This window comes from Phocoena sinus, chromosome 1 (assembly GCF_008692025.1).
Source record: "Phocoena sinus isolate mPhoSin1 chromosome 1, mPhoSin1.pri, whole genome shotgun sequence".
Taxonomy (NCBI): Eukaryota; Metazoa; Chordata; class Mammalia; order Artiodactyla; family Phocoenidae; genus Phocoena; species Phocoena sinus.
The window spans coordinates 19,062,122-19,083,233 of NC_045763.1; the positions used below are offsets into that span (position 1 = coordinate 19,062,122).

A 21,112-nucleotide genomic window follows, 5' to 3' on the forward strand; every position below is an offset into this window, starting at 1 on the left:
GCAGCCCCAGACCACAGAGCCTGCCGTGGAGGCTGGGGCACTGTCCACTCACCAGGGTGAACCCCAGTTTAAGAGACACTGGGTTTGACAGGTCTCTTTACTGCAGGCCTTCTCAGAGCCTTTAATAAGCTCATGTATACTGTGATGCACCCGGGGGCAGAGGGATTGTATGCAGTGCTTCCTAGGTTTATTAACCCAGGATCCACCATTCACGAAGCATCACAGAGAGCCAGTGCGCCCCAGATACCCCCAGACACACCAGCACTACTGCACTGCTCCCATCAGAAAGCTGGCGCCCTTGGTGGGGGAGTGTGGTCATGCAACCTTGGGGCCCACACGATCCGGCGTTTTGTGGCACGTTCCTCTGCCTTGCTCTGGAGTTGTTGCCAGGTGAGCCTGAAGGTATGGATGGTGCTCTGTCCATGTGAGCTCCCCCATAGCCCTCAGCACAGCACCAGAAACCTCCAGAGCCTGCTGACTGACAGATGCAAATGACATAAAATGAGGCTATTTCAAACCACTCGTCCAAACTCAGAAGCAGGCCAAATGACACCGCTCTGGGGAAGGCGGTTAAACACCGAGTGCCCCTCACCCTCCTCTCATCGTTTCCCTGAAGAAGCTTCCAGAGTCAGGGTGGGGGCTTGAGCCTCCATGCCGCAAAACAGCTGCATCCTCTATCGTCACATATCCTCTCTAGGATATAGAATAATAGCTGCTGTAATAAGAAGAGTGAGAGCTATTTTCAAGCACTTTCTCATCTAATCCTCACAGAACCCCCATGAGATAAGGTTCTTATCTCCACTTAATACATGGAAACATGGAGGCTCAGGGAGGAGAAGTCTCTGCTAGAGACAGAGCTGTGATTCTCACTCACGTCTGCTAACCCCAAAGCCCATCCTCTCTTCCACTCCATTTGGGGGCAGCATAGGGAAAGGCTGTGTGTAGTGGTGCCCAAGCCAACCCAGAGGCAGGAAGTCCCTGATGTTTGGAGAGAGCCTGTTCCTGGAGACTTTTCCGCCCCGGTCCCGAGTCCTGCAGCCTATGAAAGGTCAGCCTGCAGAACCCCAGATCTGAAGGGCAGAAGGGACTCAGCTGGTGGACTCCATCTGAGGTCTGAATCCCTTCCCCAGGTCCTGGGTTGGACTCAGCAGGCCCATGTCTTGCTCCTCTCCCTTACCCCTGACCCCTTGCCCTGGGCTCATGGTCCGAGTAGACCCAGTTTGCCAGCCTCCCCGGGCCACCCAGCCTCCTGACCCCCTGTGGCTCTGCACCCAGCCAGCTGCCTGAGCTCTCTGGAGGCTCCCAGGTGGCCTCTCTGGAGGCTCCCAGGTGGCTATACCCTTGGTCCCAGCCCTGCTGGTCAGCCCTCACAACAGCCAATCCCGTTGAGAGTGACAGGATGCCTGACCTTAATGGCACTTAGCTCGAGAAGTTCTAGACCCATTTGAGGAATATTAAGCCCCGTGAATTTTTGAGCCTCTGAGGTGAAAGTAACATCAAATGTACAGGAGATTAAAAACAGTAACACAAATCCCTGTCTTTTAAAATTTGTGTTATTGACTCACTATTTGTACCTACTACATCAAATATATTTTTTAAATCAGAAAGCAACTTTCGGATAAATTATCCCCACTTTACAGTTGAAGGCATGCAGGCTCAGAGGGGTTAGCACAGTGCTGACGGTCACACAGCATGAATACAGCAGAGCTGACATTCAAATCTAGCAGGTCTGACCAACTCCAAAGTCTAGGCTGTTAACCTATCAGTACAAAGCTATGAGAGTTTCACCACTTTCGTATATCCTGCCACCCCAGTGGAGATTTTGTATTATAAAGATAGAATAATATCAGCACCAGGAGAGTACAGCATCATGGGGAATGTTGGAAGGTCCAAACAGTCCTGAGCCTGAGTCCCAGGTGCATCTCAAGTTAGCTGTGTGGACATACGCAAGTCTTTCAGCCTCGCTGAGGCCTGGCTTCCTCCTCTATGAAGTAAGAATAATCATTCCTACAATAGAGTTGTTATGATCATTGAAGAAGATGTTAAGTTCCTGGCATACAATAGTTACTCAGTAAATACTACGTATTCAACAAGTATTTCTTGAGCACCTGCTATGTGTCAGCAAGGGCCCCAGGAGAGCAACTCGGCCTGTGTCTGCCAAGCTGTGACACCCCTTCTTTTTCTCCCCAGGTTCGGGTCCTTCCCCAGAATACCTTTCAGAAGAAAGATCAGGATGATCAGGACTCACGGGATAAGAGTCTTTTTTTGAACTTCGGTGTGACCTCCTGGGTTGTAATAACCGGGTCCTGGGCCTGTCGACGTCAGTTTTAATCCACGGTCAGTTTTTGATTTAAAACAAGACATTAATATCTTCGGCGACTGCTTCACAAGGGATTCGTTGACATTATAATGCCCTGAGCAGAAAGAAATTTTAAAACAGAATAAAGAACTCCTCTCAAAACAATAAAAAGCAGTAAGAATACATTTAATGACTGTAAGGCAGTATCACTCCAGGATGGTCAAGTAGAAGGGGCCTGGAATAACTGAGAATAACGCTCACCATTTAGAGAACATGTGTCCATGCATCACATATGTGGCTCATTTAATCCTCACGGCAGCCCTGCAAGGTGGGTATTAGCACCTCCACTCCAAACATGAGGAAATAGACTAAGAGATATTCAGTAATTTACCAAAGGACATTCATCTAACCAGGGCCTAAGCCCAGCTTCCTCCTCCATAAACTAAGGATAATAATTCTTCCAACAACTGGGAGGCTATGGTAGAAAAAGAACATTTTAGGTTCCTGGCACATGGTAGCTGCTCAGTGACTATTAGGTAATCAACAAATATTTATTGAGCACATACTATGTGGACCCAGACCCACCTTCCTCCAAGGTCCATGCTTCCCCACCATGCCTTGTCTCAAGAAACTGTCAGAATATAAGTAATCTGGCTGTGCACAAAGCTTTAAGGAAGAAGAGAATGGGCTGAGCTGGGGTAAAGAGGGAGCAGTCTCACCCCAAAGAGCAAGTAACCCTGTAAGTGGTGGCAGGCATTTTGGGGTGCAAAGCGGCAGTACTAGGCAAAGGCCTTCAAGATGCTGCACACTTTGACCCTGGCTTCCGATTACTTGGAAGTTAAGGAAATTATTCAACATAATGGAAAAGCTCTAAGCCTAAAGATGTACACAACAGCAGTAGCTACAGTGTGAGAAACGATGAATAGCCCAAAGGTCCAAGTACAAGGGCACAGTTATGGGAAAACAGCCTAATCTGGTGGAAAATCAGCCCTGAGGGGGGTAAATGCAAAGGCCATGAAGCCTATGGCAATGTTCTCAAAAATAAAGGTGAGCGAGAAAAGTAAAATAAAGCCTAACAGTCTATACTGTATATACTATGACATCAGCGTGCAAATGGATACATGTGAGTAAAAATAGGTGGGAACCCAGAAAAGTGGGAAAAACTATATTAATGGCGGCATTGTGGGTGGGAAAAATATTTCAAATTTTCTAACCACTGTAAAGTTAATTTTAAAAAAAATAAAATCGACTTTTTCATTGCAAAAGCACTGAAAACAACAATATGGGACATATTAGCAAGATTTTATTGAAATGGTAATACTCATTGATGGCAAAGGTGAGAGAAAGCATATTTCTCATGGAAGCGGGAGGATAAATTATCTCTGTGCTGAAGGGCAATTTGGTCACAAATATCAAAAACCTTAAATATTTTACATACCTTTCGACTTAGCAATTTCACATTAGGCCATTTATGTAAGGACATAATCTTGATTGTACACAAGTTGTGAGCTATAAGGATGTTTGCTCCCACTCTATTTATATGAGTGATCCATTTAAAACAACCTAAATGCCAGCAAGAGGGCATTTGTTCCTTAACTGATGGTAGCACCAGATAATGGAATACTATGCATCCATTAACAAAAGATGTTCTAGGAGGATTTTTAATAACATGAAAAGATGGTCCCAATATATGCTTAAGTTAAAAAAAAAAAAAACAGATGTCCAGTTAGCAGCATTTATAATACTGGTATCTATCTCTCAAATTATCTTTCTGGGTTTTTTACATATACATATATTTATTTTTTATTTTTATTCCCCCTACCAAAAAAAAAATAGTTTAAAGCAACGCTTGATTATAAAATGTTAAAAAGCAGAAGCAAGGGGGAAAGGCATTCATGCTCTCACGGCCCAGAATAAACCAGGGTTGGACTCTCTGCTGTATTTACCCCCAGTCTTTCCATCGTGCACTGGACACTGTCTCACGGTGTTGGGCCCACAGCATGGATTTGATCGTGTCACCCACGTTTTTCAAGTGACACTTTACCATAGCTGTTTCCCCATGATCTAATAACTTTTTTGTTTTTAAGGAGAAATAGAGAGGAGGATGTTGGGGAAGTGCTTGGCCTTGTGTTTGATGCAGCCAGACTTTAGAAAATCCAGCCGGCCAACGTGTAAAGGTGAGCATTTTGCTCAGAACTGAAGGCAGACGAGACCCGGCCCTCAGCCTCTGAGCCTGGGCACTCTGAGTGGGCGGAACCCAGCAGGGATGCCAATCATGGCTCCACATCTGGTTTCTTCCCACAAGGGGGAGAAACAGAAACCACAGCGTTTTTCTGAGAGGTCAAAGCAGATTGTTTCTCTCAGAGAAGCAGATTCCCCAGGCTGTGGCCCCTGGCAAATCTGGGGGATGTGGCGAGAGTCCTGGCATCGAGCTGGATTCAAATCCAGCAGTGGGACCCTGGACTAGTCACCTGTTTTCTATATATCATTTTTGTTTGTAAAGTGGGGATATAATAATGTTAACAATAACCCGCACTCTCGGAGCACATATGTGCCAGGCAACCCTCCATGGGGTTTTGGAAGTTCCTGGCACACAGTAGGAGCTTAAAAGATGCTGGTGCCCACCTCTCCCCTTCCTGCTGTGTTACAAGGGGCCCCTCGGGACCCTCCCAGAGGGAGGAGCTGCCCACTTCCCAGGGGCTCTCTGGTGGAACCTCTGGCCAAACCCCAGGGATGCTGGCTTTATTCTCCTGTATAAACAAACAAGGTGGGGTTTTGCCTGTGGTGATGCAAGGCAGGGAGCTTTAGCCGGGCTTAGCCTCCTAATTAGGGCTGGTTTTGTTATTCAGCCTCAGACTGATCTCAACTTTAATCTGGATTTGCTGAAATCTGACATGCACTGCGATTTTGCTCACACCCCCATCCGAGAAGCATGATTGCAGAGGTAAACCCTCCCTGCTCCTCCTCTGGGCTCTGGGGCCCAGAGCTCCCTCGGGGGTCTTCTGGACCTGTTTGGGAAGGTCTAGTCTAACCAGTGGTCCTGGAGTATGGACTGCTATGTCATCAGACCCCTCTGGAAAATTTTCACTAAGGCTGGGGTGGGGAGGAGGTCTGAGGGCACAGAACAGGTACAATGCCTTTCCCCAGCCCGGCAGGGAAAACATCTGCAGGTGAGCCCTTGTGTATTCCTGAATCCTGGAGGCTTCAGAAGTCACATTGGGATGACGGGGTTAAGAGGTTCCTCAGTCAGACACCTCTGGGCTTAGGCCTGCCATTTATTAGCTGTGTGATGCTGAGCAAGTTGCTTCAACTCTCTGGACCTCCATTTCCTCACCTGAAACACAGGACGAAGAGTGTGGCCCTATGAGGACAGATGTGTGAGGACCGCGTGGAAAAACTTAGCACTGAGTAGGTGCTCTGTGAACAGAGCTATTTCCCATCATTTGATGATAGATGATGAAGCCGCTTTGTAGACATGGGAGGAAGGGAATATTGCAGCCGAGTGTCCAAGGATCAGAATGTATTGTGTGCCCCGCCTCCCCCCAGCGCCGGGGAGGGCACCTGGGGTATGCGCATGGGCACACTTCTGGCATGAGAAGCCCCTCCCCAGCTGGCTGCCCAAAGCAGGTGCTCTGGGTCTGGAAGGCAGGCCAACGTGATAGGCCGCCCGGGGTCCATTTCCAGAGCCGCCGTTCCTCCCCTGAACGGGGAGCCAGTCTTCTCCTCTTTGTACAATACCTGCCTGCATCCCCTCTTCCCCCAATGCCTAACTCCTTCCAAAGAGACTCCCTGTGAAGGAATGGGTGCCCTGCTGATCAGATCTGGTACAGGAAGCCTTAGGTCAGTGCGAGGCAGCTGCTTACCTGGGGCAGGTCCTGTTTTAGTAATAGTGAAAAGTCCTCTCTGGGTTTTGGACATGAACCCGGCTCGGGCACAAACGTTGTTTGTCTGTTTGCAGCAAGAGACAGAGGCCTGGGGGAGAAAATAAGCACGGTGTGCTCAGTGTCTTGCCTTTCTTTGTCCTTGTTGTTGTGTCTGGACGAGGGGCACTTTGGGGTTAAAAAAAACAAACAAATTTAAACCTGTCTTCAGAAAATGAGCGCACGTGAGTGGAAAACGTCACACTGGCTGTGCCTTCCCCTTCACCGCAGCTGGACTGGGGGAAGAGCTTGTCATCGTTAGCCGGTGTCTGGGGACCCAACACAACACGGAGGACGGTGGCCTGAACCAGCCAGCAGCCCTGGCTTCCGGGCTCGCTCCCTGCGCACAGGGCAGGGTATCCTGCTCAAACAGATTAATTTCTCTGAATTTGAGTTTTCTCATCTGTAAAATGGATCAGATAATCCCTGCTCGACTTGAGGCAGAGTGCTGTTGGGTTGGGGGTAGGGGACAGCCAGTCAACACAAATCATCTTTTTTTCTAAAAAGTGTGTAACATTACATAGGCAAATTATTTTCATCATGTTTTCTACGATTTTCATTCTTTTCAGAACACTTAGTCCTACATATCCCCACCCTGATTCCTCACTGCTCAAATAATCCTTCAATATGTGTGGGATTTAGGACATACAAAGAGATTGTGTAACTTAAGATTATGATCAGATTTGTAAGCACTGTCTTGACTTTTCTGGGCTGACCAGAAATTTAGAATTTTGGTTGACCCAGGCAATATACATTAGAGAGTGTCCAGTGAGTTCAGAACGCTAAAAATAATTTTGGAAAAAAAGAACCCTGAGATCATTCTTACGATGAATCATAAATATTTTAAAGGCTAATTTGCAGTCAGTCTTCTGTATTCATTAGATAAAAGATGCAATAAAAATTGTGCCTGCAATGGCTGGAATATTTACTGAATGAGTGAAACTATTTGCTGAGGCCAGGATGGCTTGATTTTCTGTGCTACTCCTTTGTCAAAAAAAATGTTTCTTGAGAAATGCAGATGGCATTTTGATTTTGTGTTGACAAAGGCAGAGGAATTTCACTTTTCCCAGGGTCCTGACGGCCAGACTGCCTGCAGAGAGGGCAGACAAAAAGATCAGGTGGACCAGGCTAATTACTGGACACGGGGAGAAGAGCCAGGACGCCAGAGAGGAAGTAATAACAGGTACCAAGGGAAAGGCTTCTAACAGAGAAGCGGGGGATCGCAGTAAGCAAAGGTAGAGAGGTCTTGACAGCCTCAAAGCACAGTGTGGCTAACAGGATTACGGCATTTCTGCTCCTCGCCAGTTGACTCAACCATTGTTCTCCAGGTCTGAAAAAAGCCTCCTGTAGACAAAACACTACTTCAGCTTTATTCCTCGCCCAGACAGAAAAGCAACAGAAAAAGGGGGCATTTTTGTATGCACTGAGTGTGTGTGTTACTGGAAGATTTCACCATTAGACTAGGAAGAGTCAGCTCCACTGGCAGGTTAAAAAAGAATGAAGCAGATTCATTGTATTGCCATGGGAAAAAACAAATCCCAGATATAATTAAGTAGAAAACGCACGCATACTGGGGACAGCATAATCCCAAAACCAAGGGAAGGACCACGGGAGGAAGAGAATATGAACAAAATTGCCCCCGTTTTTTTTTTTATTTTTATTTTTTTGTTGCGGTACGCGGGCCTCTCACTGTTGTGGCCTCTCCCCTTGCGGAGCACAGGCTCCGGACGCGCAGGCTCAGCGGCCATGGCTCACGGGCCCAGCCGCTCCGCGGCACGTGGGATCTTCCCGGACCGGGGCACGAACCTGTATCTCCTGTATTGGCAGGCGGACTCTCAACCACTGCGCCACCAGGGAAGCCCTGCCCCCGGTTTTTGATGTTTGTTTGCAGAGCAGAATGAGGAGGGACTTCCACTTTCGGGCTCATGGGTTTCTGTGATGTTCGAAGATACTTTATGATGAGCATGTATTATTTTCAGAGCCACATTAAAACAATAATGAACAAAAAACATGCAAACTAAAATTGATCTGGTGGCAGAGTCCTGACGTGGGGAATGGTCATTTCTTGATTACCAAAGAAGTTATTCCTTTGGAGTCATAAACATTTATTGCATGATTACTGCATGCCAGGACCTGAGCTGGGCCTCGGAGATAGGAAGCCAGGGTGAAGGAGCAGTGGGCTGGGGAGGTGAAGGCATGAAGCACTAACACCACCTCTCTTTTGTTATCATGACAGCTTCCTAACTGTTTTTTCAAAATCCACCCTTAACCCCCACTGCAGTCCATTCTCCACACAGCAACTGGAGGGATCTTTTTTAAAAGGTACATCAGAAGACATCACTCCACACCTCCTATCCTCCTCAAGGAGGGCTTCCCAGCACACAGAGAACAAAATTCGAACTCCCTCCTGGGGTCTTTAGGGCCTTGCATGAACTGGTCCCTGCCTATCTGTCTGGCCTCTCCTCGTTCCCTCTCCCCCGAGACCCCCTAGTTCATTCTACTTTAGATACTTTGGTTTATTTTTGGCTGCGTCACATGTCTTACAAGATCTTAGTTCCCTGACAAGGGACTGAACAGGGGCCCATGGCAGTGAAAGCGCCGAGTCCTAACCACTGGACCACCAGGGAACTCCCTCTAGCTACCTTCTTACAGTTCCCCATGGGCTAAGGTGTTTGCTGTCCCAGGACCTTTGCACGTGCTCTTCCCCGTCCCAGGACCTTTGCACATGCTGTTCCCCCAACTCTGGCTCTTCCCTCAATCCTTGAGTCTCAGTCTCAGGACCTTCTCTGACCACCCAGTCTAAAGTACATGGTATTGCCAACCTCCACACCCCACACATACTCTCTTTCTCGGGCTCCAGCTGTTTGTCTCCCTCAGAGCTGGCCACACAGTAATTATTTTGTTTGTCTGTCTCCTAGTTCTCACCTTGAGTTCCCCGCTGCAATCTAAGCTGTATCACTGGTCTGGCACAGAGCAGACACAGGATTTATGAAGGGAAGCCTGGCAGGGCTGGAACATGGGGACTCTGATCACTCCCCAGCTTTATACCTCAGCACCCGCCCATGCTCACCGATGTGGGAACAGTCCCTTCAAGCTGGGTAACTTTGGGCAAGTCCCTTCCCCTCTCTGAGCCTCAGCTTCCTCTTCTGTAAATTGAGAATAAGAGAATCCACTTCCTGGGTTCTTGTGAGTATGAAATAAGTGAATACACAACTCTTAGAACAGCACATAGACCGTGAAAAGTGCTTCATCATATCATCATCATTCTTATTTTCAGGCTCTGATTATCCTAAGAGAAGAGTATCTAGAGCTATACTACCCCAAGCAGTAGCCATTGGCCACATGAAGCTATTGAGCTCTGCAAACATGGCTGGTCCACATTCAGATGTGCTGCAAGTATAAAATATACACTGAATTTTAAGGACTTAATACGAGGGAAAGAATGTAAAACATCTAATTAATAATTTTTATATTGATTAGATATTGCCATATCTTGAATATATTGGGTTAAATAGAATCTATAATTAAAATTAATTTCATCTGCTTCTTTCTACTTTTAAATGTAGCTACTAGGAAAACTTAAATGATGTATGTGGCTCCTGTTATACTGATATTCCTTTTGGACCATGCTGGCCTAGCAGGCACTTGTATTGCTTTGAACATGTTATAATTGATTGGATTCATCATAGAAGGTAGGCAGGATCTTTGTAGTCAGAAAAATCAATATTATTTATAAATATTATAAAAGAAAAAGGAAATTTAAAATGAAGTATTCTAAGACCAAAATATTCTTAAATATAGTGTAATAATATTACTACCTTATGTACAATTCATGTCTTAGGTATTTCAGAGTGCTTTCATATTTGTAGTCTCATATGCTTCTTATAATAACCCTGTAGGGCAAGTATAATTAATTCCCTTTTACAATTGAAACTCAAGAGGTAACGGGGCTTCCCTAAAGACAGTTCTACCAGTTTTCATGTATTGTAGAGTCCTCATGCACCAGATATTGTGCTAGGTAAGCACTCAGCCTAGACTACCTCATTTAATGTTTACATTAATACCATGGAGTAGACATATAACCCCACTTTACAGATCAATAAACTGAGTCCTGAAAGGTTAAGAGACTTGCCCAAAGCCATACACAGTTAGAAAATGGCAGAGTCGAGATTTGAACCTGAGTCTGTCTCTTACCTGTTAACCACACCATTCTGCCTCAGTGACTACAAAGTGATGGGAAATGGTGAACCACTGCTGTTAAAAAACCCCAATTTTCTGGTATGGGAAGACAGAAGTTTATTTTCCCTGTAAGAATAAAATAGTGTCAGGGCTTCCCTGGTGACGCAGTGGTTGAGAGTCCGCCCGCCGATGCAGGGGACACGGGTTCGTGCCCCGGTCCGGGAAGATCCCACATGCCGCGGAGCGGCTGGGCCCGTGAGCCATGGCCGCTGAGCCTGCGCGTCCGGAGCCTGTTGCTCCACAACGGGAGAGGCCACAACAGTGAGAGGCCCGTGTACCGCAAAAAAAAAAAAGAATATAACAGTGTCTGCAGATAAAGTGGTACGTAATATAATCATTGCTACAGATGAGAAAACCGTCCCATAAAACTTATGTGATAAGAGTAATTGCAGTAAGTATTTTCCAGGGCAGTGGTCTTCCCACTGCTCTATACTGACCTCCGTGTTGCCCACACTTTTCTCTGGGTTCTGCAAATTCCCTATGAGAGTTTTGCCCAGCCTCATGTAGCCACTGGGTAGTCAGCATCTGCTAGCTGGCTTACCAATTGCAGTAAATGCTATTCCCCAAAGCTCCCCCCTTCCTTTCTTTTATTTTAGCAAACCATTAATTCAATATATATTTAAGAAGCATAGGCAGTGTTCTTACATTGTAATGGTTTGGTGCGGGAGTTTCAGATTTGGGAACTTTCATGAAGCTTGGCAACAGGAACATGCTGGAACAGGAATTACTGAAGTCCTTCTTCGAAACAAAACGTGATGGTATAGTGTACGCGTTAGCTGCAGGGTATTTAGAGACGATGGTGTCCAGTCGGGCACACTGTGAGGAGAAAGTCAAGGGAATCCACATCATCACGTATCTTATGGCTCCGAAGGGCCGATGTCAAAAAGATGGTGCCCAGCACCAGGTCTAAACACATTTTATAAAAGGTGAAACCCTGGCAGGTAACAGTGATAAAATGACCTTGGGCTTTGAGAATTTGCTCTTGGAAAATGCAAGTTCAGACCTGTGTTAACTTCTGTAAACTAACTCTAATTATTCATCTTATGTTTGGGACTTGGCAATTATAATTCTTCCATAAAAGCATTTCCACCCAATCTCATTTCAGGACACTTATACTTGTCTCATCAGCTGGTGGGTGACTTATATGATGGGACGCTTTACACTTGCTTCTTCCAACCTTGGTTTTCCTTTGAGTAAAACCCTCACTTTTTCTTTCTATGTTTAAATAATCCAAATTTCCTAAATAACAAGTTTGCTTCTAACATCTTAAAGGTACAAGGCTCCATAGGGCTTGCCTCCCACCCACACCTCCTATCCACCACCTAATCACTGATTTCATAAAACTCTACGATATTTTTGCTGTCTCAACAGAAACCAATCCTACTCCTTCCAGTAAGCCATGATAAACTATTTTCAGTTAAAAAAAAACAAACAGAATCAATGTTTGCCAAATGAACAGGGACAAAAGCCATAAAAACTCGGCGATAACATCACCTTACCCTGGGATAGTATGGCAAGTATTGAAGTCTGATAAGACAACAACAAAAAAATTTCATTATTTTATGGGTAAAAGCTTGAGAACATTGCCCTGGGTTTCCTCCACTTGACAGGGGTCAATAAACAAGCACAGAAAGTGGGGGAGGTGTGGGAAGGCATCAGCCCCTCGCCTGACTTCACTCTGTACGTGGCGGCAATGGTTCTCACCATCTGGTTCACAGACCACCAGTCATGTGGGTGGATGTGCCACCAGAAGCAGGAGTGTTCTTTCCAGAGCCTTAGCTGTCCTGAGTCTAACCTGGGTTCGAGTCCCAGCTCCACCTCCTCCTAACTGTAGGGATTCATTGATGTTCCCAGAAGTAAGGTCACCCCAGCCTTGAACTCACCTTACCTTTGCATTTGGGGCAATAGTTAACCCAGTACTTTGCGGGGGTGTTGCATTGGATCTTCCTGACAACCCTGGCTCGAGGATATTATGAATATCCCCACTTTACAGATGAGGACCCTGAACTTCCTCAGCTAGCGAAGTGTTGGAACCAACATTCGCGCCTCCATGAGAGGATACGGATCAGATATCCATTCTGAAGAAGAATGAGCTGAGAGGAGTCACAGCAATGCGTTTGCAGCTACAAGATGAACAGCTGATAAATGCCTGTGGGAGGTTTTAGCTCTGGAAGAATCACTACCCGAAATCTGCTGTGCCTGACAGGGCGGACGCACCTCTGCTCTTTCCTTCTAACTTCCACAGAAGAAGGGTGGCAAGGTCAGACCTTCCTTGGTGCTGCCATTTGTAGCGTGTCTATCCTGAGTCACCCAACAGAGTGGGCAGAGGGTGTTCTTCTAAAGCGCTAGTTCCCAAAGTGTGTTCCTCGGCCTTCCGGGTCTGCGAGATAAGGTTGTGTTGGTGGTAGCGGCAGCAGGGAGAGAGTTCCAGGGTCAAATAAATTTGAGAAGTTTCACACCGTGTTCCCATTTTGAAGATTCATAACACACACTGGTGTAGTAAATGCTCTGGGAAGGTCTGCAATAAAGAAACCTCTCTAGCTTTGGGGTTTTTTTTTCTTTTAATATTTATTTATTTATTTATTTTAGTTGCACTGGGACTTAGTTGCAGCATGCAGGATCTTTGTTGTGGCATGTTTAGTTGCAGTGTGCAAGCTCTTAGTTGCAGCACGTGGACTCCTTAGTTGCGGCATGCACGTGGGATCCAGTTCCTGGACCAGGGATTGAACCCAGGCCCGCTGCATTGGGAGTGTGGAGTCTTACCCACTGGACCACCAGGGAAGTCCCATGTCTAGCTTTGTTTAAACAGCCTTCCCCAACCTTCCTCCATCACAGAATCTTTTGGCTTAAGATACCTACTAACATACCCTTTGGGAAAAACTACGAAAAAATTCCTATTCGAGGCAAAGTTTCATAAAGCATTGCGGTAGAATTAGTCTGAGTCTAGTTGAAGTTGACAGTCACTCAACAACGCTCCCCGCCCCTTGGCTTTCTTTTCATTGCCAGGCCTCCGGTCTCCAATTTGGCCACATGCTGGCATTTATGAACCTCTGTCCAGCTCTTCCAGAGCCGCTGCCGCCACCACACAAATACGGAAAGGCCATGGACACCTCCTCCCACCTGCCCCATTTAACTTCCTAGTCCGTCCCGTGAATAATTCTGGAGCAAAGCTTTGGAATACCGTCGTGAAGCTCTTCAGATGATTTGAATTTAGACGGATGACAGGTCCTCTCAAAAGGCTGGGCGCTGTTGCTCCAATAGTCATCAGGAAGTTTTTAAGGCGTGTTGACCCACAGAGTCTTTTGGTCAGCCTCACCCAGAGAGACACGCTCCTGCTGGCCATACTGGCTCCAGTAAGGCAGACCTTTCTCTGATGGGGACTACTTTTAATTCCCTCAGGGAATTGGGATCCGGAAACAAGAGGCACTGAATGTGAAAGGCAGCAAAAGAAGGGGCGGAGCAATGAAATTCTCGTCAGATTTGGGAAGGAACGAGGCGAGATGTGGGGATCTCCTGACAGACTTCCACCAACCGCTTAAAGTCCCTTCCCAAGGATATAGGAACTTATGTGTTTACCAACAGAAATAGAAACCCCCATATCCATCACAGCGGGGAGAGGGAGCCTAAACAACTCACCTTCTGCCTTCTTTGGGGTTTGGTCTGAATTTTTTAAAGACCTGATTAGATCCTGTCTTACACAGGATCCTGTCATACACAGAGCTTCCCTTGGACCCCTTCTCCAGGTGGCCCAGCCACGTCATTTGGAAAGTTACTACATGTAAAGCCTAGCAGGGAATTGATAGTGTGCTCTGATTCAGTGCCTTCTCTGGCACCAGGCAGGAATGGGCAGTGCCATTATTTGGCAACATCTCAGAGAGAAAACCTAGGTGCTGCAGGAAGTCTTGTTTGTGACTCAGGTGGTGACAATCATAACATTCAACATGTTTTTAATGCTCTGCAATTTCAAAGTCTATTTTACTCATTGCAACGTCAATTTGCCCATCGCCTCCAGGGAGTCTCCACTCGATGAGGTAACTGGGACACAGAGGGTGACGTGCTTGAGGTCACATCGAGAACCCACAGCTGAGTCAAGATTGGGTCTTAAGTCCTGTCTCCTGTGCCAGGCCATTGGGAGATGGCACTTCTTTTGCAGATCGCTTTGGAGTCTCTTTACTCACAGGGCTTGGGACAGAAGGAGAAGTAGAGGCGTGGTTATTCTGTGAACTCACTGGGGGCATGTGCAGCCTCAACGTCTTTGTTAATAAGGAGTTAACTCCAAAGTCGGTTTTCTCCTTGAGTATTCAACCCTGCCAAGCTTGAATTCCAATAAGTGGCTGCATTCAGTGTGTCTTAAATGGTCTCTTTGTGTGTGGTTTTTTTTTTAAAAAAAATCAATTCCAGTGTCAGGTATCGTAATACATTTTTGCAAGAGATTATTATAAGTTTTAAAGGGACAGACGGCATATGTGTTTTGTTAATGCTGGAGTTTGGGTTTGCTTTCTTTTTCACTTTCCTCCCTCAGCTAGTCTTACCCTACTTTGACCCTTTCTCCTTGTTATATCTATTTTTCTTGGCAACTGATAGGTGTTCAAATAAAGACTATCCTTGCCCAGGTCTGGTCAGAGACACTGGAACTTCATTTAGCTACTTGACGGTTGTAGCCTTCCACAAAGATAAAGACCCACATCTTACAAAGGAGAGAAATAAAGACCCACATCTTACAAAGGAGAGAAATGGGGAGGAGAGGAATATCACTAAATTACCTGCCTGCTGCCTGTTTTCTTTTTGGTCCCATCAGATTTCTCAGTAACTCGAATAACCCAATTAGATTAAGCAGTGTAAAAAGTCCTATTAGGGCAAGATGTCTAATAATAACTTTTTTCCTGGTCTGCCTAAAAATCTCAAGAAAACATCTGTAAGTCCATTCCACACTGACAAAATTGGTTTTGGATGATCAGGTTCTGAATATTCTTCTAGCTTCTCTTCCCACTCTGGCAACGCTAGCAGTGGGGAAAAAAATTCCTTAAAGACATAGGCTCCAGTTTACCTGCAGGAAATTTGAGGAGGCAGTTACTCTCCTAATTAGAACCACGGGCCTTTGGAGAGAAGGGACCAGTTGTCCAATGTATGATTATGCAATGAATGAAGGAAAGTACCGAGCAGTTAATGTTCAGAGAAGGGGTTCTCACCACAGAGGGAAAAGTACACGTCCCTTTCTTAGACAACGACACACTGTCAAACACAGGCGACTGGTGAATGCCGTTGTAGAACCCAGGACCTGGGATATCATCCTGACAGGGAAGAGAACATAGTGTCATTGGAATACTTTCAATTCCATGGTGCTTTTCTGCAAGTTTTACATCCATTAACACTAAGCCTTACTGTAACCCTCTGGGACAGGCAGGGATGCCACCTCATGGATGACAGCCGGGCTCCACCAATTCCTGACCTGCCCAGTCACCATCTCAGTTAGCAAGCGCTGGGGCTGGAATTCCACCCCGGGTCTGGGACCGCACCCCACCAGGGCCCTTGCTCTTTCCACTGTGCTGTACTGCATTCCAGGAGAATGCTGTTGTTTCTTTGTGCCATTAGAGATATGAGCAGAAAATGCAATCCTGAGTGCGGCAGCGGCTGTGCAGTGTGTGTGTGGCAGTGTGTCTGTCAGTGTGTGTTGACTGGGTTCACCAAACCCACGGCGAGGGAAGGGTGACCGATTTCATGTTCACCACACCCCACCTGACTCAGCTTCCTCCCCAGCCTTTCAGAAGAGAAACCAGGGAGTGTTTCTGTTTATAAAGCAAAATGAAACAAAAACAACCTTCATCCCAAACAAGACCATTTCTAACTCTCAGACAAAAAGAGGCGGGTTCATGGGGCTCAAGTCCTAAGTGATGCGGGTACGGTAGAGAGGAACAAACAAAAGCTTGATTTCTAAGCTCATTTCTGCCGTCACAGTTAATGGGGCTTGGGTCTCATTTCCCATGCTAGTTACCAGGGGGAAGTAAATGTTGACAAAAGTTGGCCAGGCAAGTGACATGAAATGATAAGGATGCCCCACCGTCTCGAGAGTTTACCGGGTGCCTCCTTGGTGCCAAGAGCTTTTCAAAGGTTGTCTCGTTTAATCCCCCGGTGAGAAAGTGATGCCCCCATTTTATAGATGGAGACACTGAGGCACGTAGAGATGAACTTGCCCAAGGTCCCACTGCTGTCAGTGGCAGCAGCTGAATTCAGCGCTACATGATGGTGTACACAAGCCTTTTGCAGTGGGGCTATTAGCAGGTCCATTTTAAGGAAAGCGAAGCCCGGAGACGTTGGGGCCGCAGCTAGTAAATGGTGAAGCGCAGATTTAAACCCAGGCAGCCTGACTCCAGAGCTTGCTACCTCCAAGACCTGCCACCCAGGCTCCTCCTGTCCCCACCATCCCTACTACCTTCCTCAGAGCAGAGAGAGAGCTCAAGGCACCATCAGGGCCTTCAAGGACTCTCCAGTGTGGCCCAAGCAGTGTGTGATTATGGTTTAATATAAGAGCTATTAGCAGGTTCTTCTGTGCTGAATTTTAAATGCAGTGAGCCTTTGAGCCTTGCAGGTGGAGGCAGGGGAGCTGATTCCTGCCTTGTAGGTGATTATGGTCCCTGGTGGACAGAGGGGGAGCTGACTACCAGGAGAGTGAGGCAGGAGATGCAGGAGATGCAGCCCGACCAGAAGAGCCCTGGCATGTGGGTGCAATTTGAGGTGCTACAGGAAGGAACAGAAAGAGGTTTTTCTCGGGGGTTGTTTGCAGGAATGGCATATGTTTTTTTTGTTTGTTTGTTTTTTAAGTTTATTTATTTAATTTATTTATTTTTGGTTGCGTTGGGTCTTCGTGGCTGTGTGCGGGCTTTCTCTAGTTGCAGTGAGTGGGGGCTACTCTTTGTTGCAGTGCGCAGGCTCCTCATTGCAGTGGTTTCTCTTGTTGTGGAGCACGGGCTCTGGGCACGCAGGCTTCAGTAGTTACAGCATGTGGGCTCAGTAATTGTGGCTCGCAGGCTCTAGAACGCAGGCTCAGTAGTTGTTGCACACAGGTTTAGTTGCTCCACGGCATGCGGGATCTTCCCGGACCAGGGCTCGAACCCATGTCCCCTGCATTGGCAGGCGGATTCTTAACCACTGTGCCACCAGGGAAGCCCATGGCATGTGTTTATTGATGGTCACTGCATGCCGGGCACTGTTCTGAGTACTTTATACACACTAGCTCATTTAATCCTCATTTTAAAGATGAGAAGACAGGGCCCAAGGTCACGCAGCAAGTAACAGAGCCAGAATTTGAACCCAAGCAGTGTGAGGACAGTCGACTCTTGACCACTAAGACAAACTAACTCTCAGACGAGTGCAGGATAAAATGTGCAGGATAAAAGGAAAAACAATCCCGCTGAGTTTTGAATTAGGATTCTAGCGTCAGTGCTGCTACTAGCTAAGTAACCTTGATCTAGTCACCTCTCTAGACCTCAGTTTCCTCATGTGTAAATCGAAGATGTTGCACTAAATGACTTCGGGCACGTTTTAGCTTCCAGAGTCCCTACAGTGAGGGAAAGCTGAAGCAGGAAGTGTAACTGCGACGCTTCTAGGTTCAAAGAATAAACAGTCTTGGACATCTCCAGCCCCCAGTCTGCTGCCACACTCCCAAAACCAGCATCAGCCCACAAGAATTTTCTGGGCACCTATATGTGTCTGAGGATCTAGGGTTGCCAGATAAAACACAAGCCTGCTCCATCCCACCCTGCCCAGTTAAATGTGAATTTCAGATAAACAACAAAAAGCTATTTTAGTATAAGTAGGTCCCAATCAATATTTGGGATATACTTACACTAAAGTAGTTTGTTATTTATCTGAAATTCTAAATTAAGAATCCTGTATTTTTATCTGCTAAATCTGGCAACCCTACTGGACCTTAATCACATTTTAATTCTGCCACATTGCAAACTGGTTTGAGTCCAGGACAAGTAGGAAGAGAACTGTCACCTCTTAGCCTGGAGGGAGAGCATGCTGCCTATTCGCTCTTAATGAATATCCAAGAAGAGTCCTCCAGGCAGCAGGATGCTGGGGCTTGCCAGTGGTGGCTCCAGAGGGCGACTGTTAAATATTTTCCGAAACGTTGCTCGTGGTAGCTTGAAATTGACCAGGTTGGGGGCGGTATTTACACCACAGAGATTGGCCAATGCTCTAAATCAGAACTTTCCTTGTGGAGGAGAGAGCTGGTTTACCAGCACACCACCACCTGCACTCCACACCAAGTAAGTTTCAAAGCTGCCTGGAGGGAAAGGTCCAGCTGTAGGGGGCTCAAGCTTTCTCCTGCAAAAGCTAGAGGTGGTGGATGGATCCCTGGGAGGGCAATAAAAGTCCAGCCTTTGGCCTCTGAGATAACAGCTCATGTGACTAATGTTACATGAGGTTGATGAGTTCTGGCCTCTCAGCATCTCCCAGAGAGCGAGAATCCAAGTCGAAACTGGTGTGAACTCAGCCAGCCCTCGGCCTCTTGGCCGAGACCACTCCAGAAGGCAAAAACCAAATAAACCAACCAAATAAAATGGGTGTGGGGAGGGAGAAGGGAAGAGAACTATTCATTTGAGCTCTGCTGACTGCCTGTTGTGTGTTCCACGGGGAGCTCTGGGCCAGGGATACACCCGTTGTCCCCTGTGCACGTGAGAACTGAATGAGTCAATGCTCGTCCCACCGGCCTCATCATCACCAGTCCTCAAGTTGGCACAACAGCCTCAAGGGAGCCAGGACCTTCCCTCGGCGGTTAAAGACCCTCAGAGTGGGATGGAGCAAGAGATGATTGATGTTGCTGGGCAACATTTGGTGGAAATGCACTTTGAGAGCTCTTTTGAAGGATTAAAGTCCCAAATGGGCAGCATGTACCAAGGGCGGGACACAGATTGACATTCACTTGACCTTGGGATAGGTTTACAGAGGTCATGAGGAGGAGGGGAAGGAGGGAGCAGGGCATTTACCCCCTCACTCCAGACAGCTCCTTAGGGTATGGCAGGGCCTAGTGTCCACAACCTGGACCCGGTCACATCTGCACACAGCCTGGATTTTCTAGTCCCGGTTTCATAGATTCTGTCCAATTAAGACTTTCAGGTTTGTCAGCCCATTTCCAGGTTGGAAAATGCGGTCTCTGCTGGATCATTGGCTGCCTTTTGACTCTTCAGGGATGTTCCGCTCTGCTTTGGTCTCTTATGGTGGTGGCCAGCTGGGGTTCTCAGGAGTGTACGAGATGAATGAAAACTAAGAGTCTGTGGAAGGGCTAGCGGTATATTATAGGAGGAAGACACGCCTGAGGTAGAAACAGAGCCCTGTCCTATGGTTAACCCACTGGCACAAGTGCCCAGGAATTTGGAGTTCCTGCGGGAAAAATTTCCTTTTACAAATACTTCTGGTCTTAGGGTCTCGGGACAATGCATCCATCCACCCTTTTCTCAGGCTGATGTGGCCAAAGTGGTGATAGCATGGGCCAGTGTCTGCCCCCAGGGCACGTCTCCTCACTGGGCCTCAGCCCTCTCATCTGTGAACCTGCAAAGAGGCAAGTGCGGGTGTGGAGATCTGTAGTTTTCAACCCCACTCCGGGCCTCCATGAGGAACTCAGGGGAAGGGGGCCCGATCGGCAGTGGCTTCGAGCAGCAAGTCCCCTTTACCCGCTCCACCGACGGGCCTCAGCATGGGATGCTGTCACAGATGGGGCCCCTCTGCTGAGCCCAGGGATTTCGGGGTCACTGAAGCCCTTCTGGTTCAAACTGTCTACAACCCTGAGAAGTGCCCCTTGTAAGACGCCCTTCCTCCTTTCTGCTTTCTCCCCTCTCCCAGCCCCAACTCCATACACTAACGCCTGGCATCAAAGTTTCCAGGCCTCTGACAGCAGAGGAGAAGGGAGAGGCAGGGAGCGTACTTCAAGCAAGAAAATGACACTTTTTTGTTCACAATGGGGATCTCAGAAATGAAAGATCCCTGGGCGCCCTCAGGGAGCAACCAGGAAAAGTGGGATGAGTTCTCTTGAGGAGATTGTTTCTTAGTGGCCCAGGTGAAGAGCAGGTGTGGGGGAAGCCCAGGGACACTGGCCACCTGGGCAGATGAAAATGGGGACCAGGTCTTTGCCCATCGCTGGCCTGGCTGGGTTGGAAACACAGTCAGACAAGAGAAGCCAAACCTGCATTTTCAAAGCATCAGTTTACGTCAGTAGCGTCTCTGAGCACCCGCGGTCCTCTTTTGCCGACCCCTCCTCTTTGTTAACGCTGGTGTCAGCTCATCAGCAGCCCTTTGAAATCCCCTGAGTGGAATGTGCGCCAAGACTCAATTCAACAAGCACACACTGAAGTCCGCTGTGGGCCAGGGCCCGGGCTGGGGCACCAGGATACAGGCGGTTGGCAGCTTAGATGTTCTAGGAATGGGATGGAGGAGACGCAGCAAAGCAACGCAAGATGGGTGGGACAAGTTCCCGTGGCTCGTAGACTTGAGTTGGGATCATTCATTCGACCCACTTTTGAGGGGCTTTGGGGGTCTGGAAAGGACAATGACTGCTGCCCGAGGAGTTCCGGCTGGGTGGAGACAAGATGCGCGTGCCCATTGCCACCCTGCCAAGCAGAAGGTGCTCGCGCATTCAGGGGAAGGGGTGCTGGCT

The 21,112-nt window shown here is 47.4% G+C and overlaps 1 protein-coding gene across 1 annotated transcript in view; it reads right to left on the minus strand.

The window, feature by feature from the left end:
* Window positions 1–21,112, minus strand: part of STPG1 (sperm tail PG-rich repeat containing 1) — a 51,029-nt gene that overhangs the window by 8,031 nt on the left and 21,886 nt on the right. Inside the window, exons 5-8 of the mRNA XM_032644660.1 lie at window positions 15,648–15,749; window positions 11,104–11,274; window positions 6,163–6,271; window positions 2,249–2,414 (exon numbers count right to left, since the gene is read on the minus strand). Coding sequence (XP_032500551.1) covers window positions 2,249–2,414; window positions 6,163–6,271; window positions 11,104–11,274; window positions 15,648–15,749 — 548 coding nt within the window. The remainder of the gene's footprint in view (window positions 1–2,248; window positions 2,415–6,162; window positions 6,272–11,103; window positions 11,275–15,647; window positions 15,750–21,112) is intronic.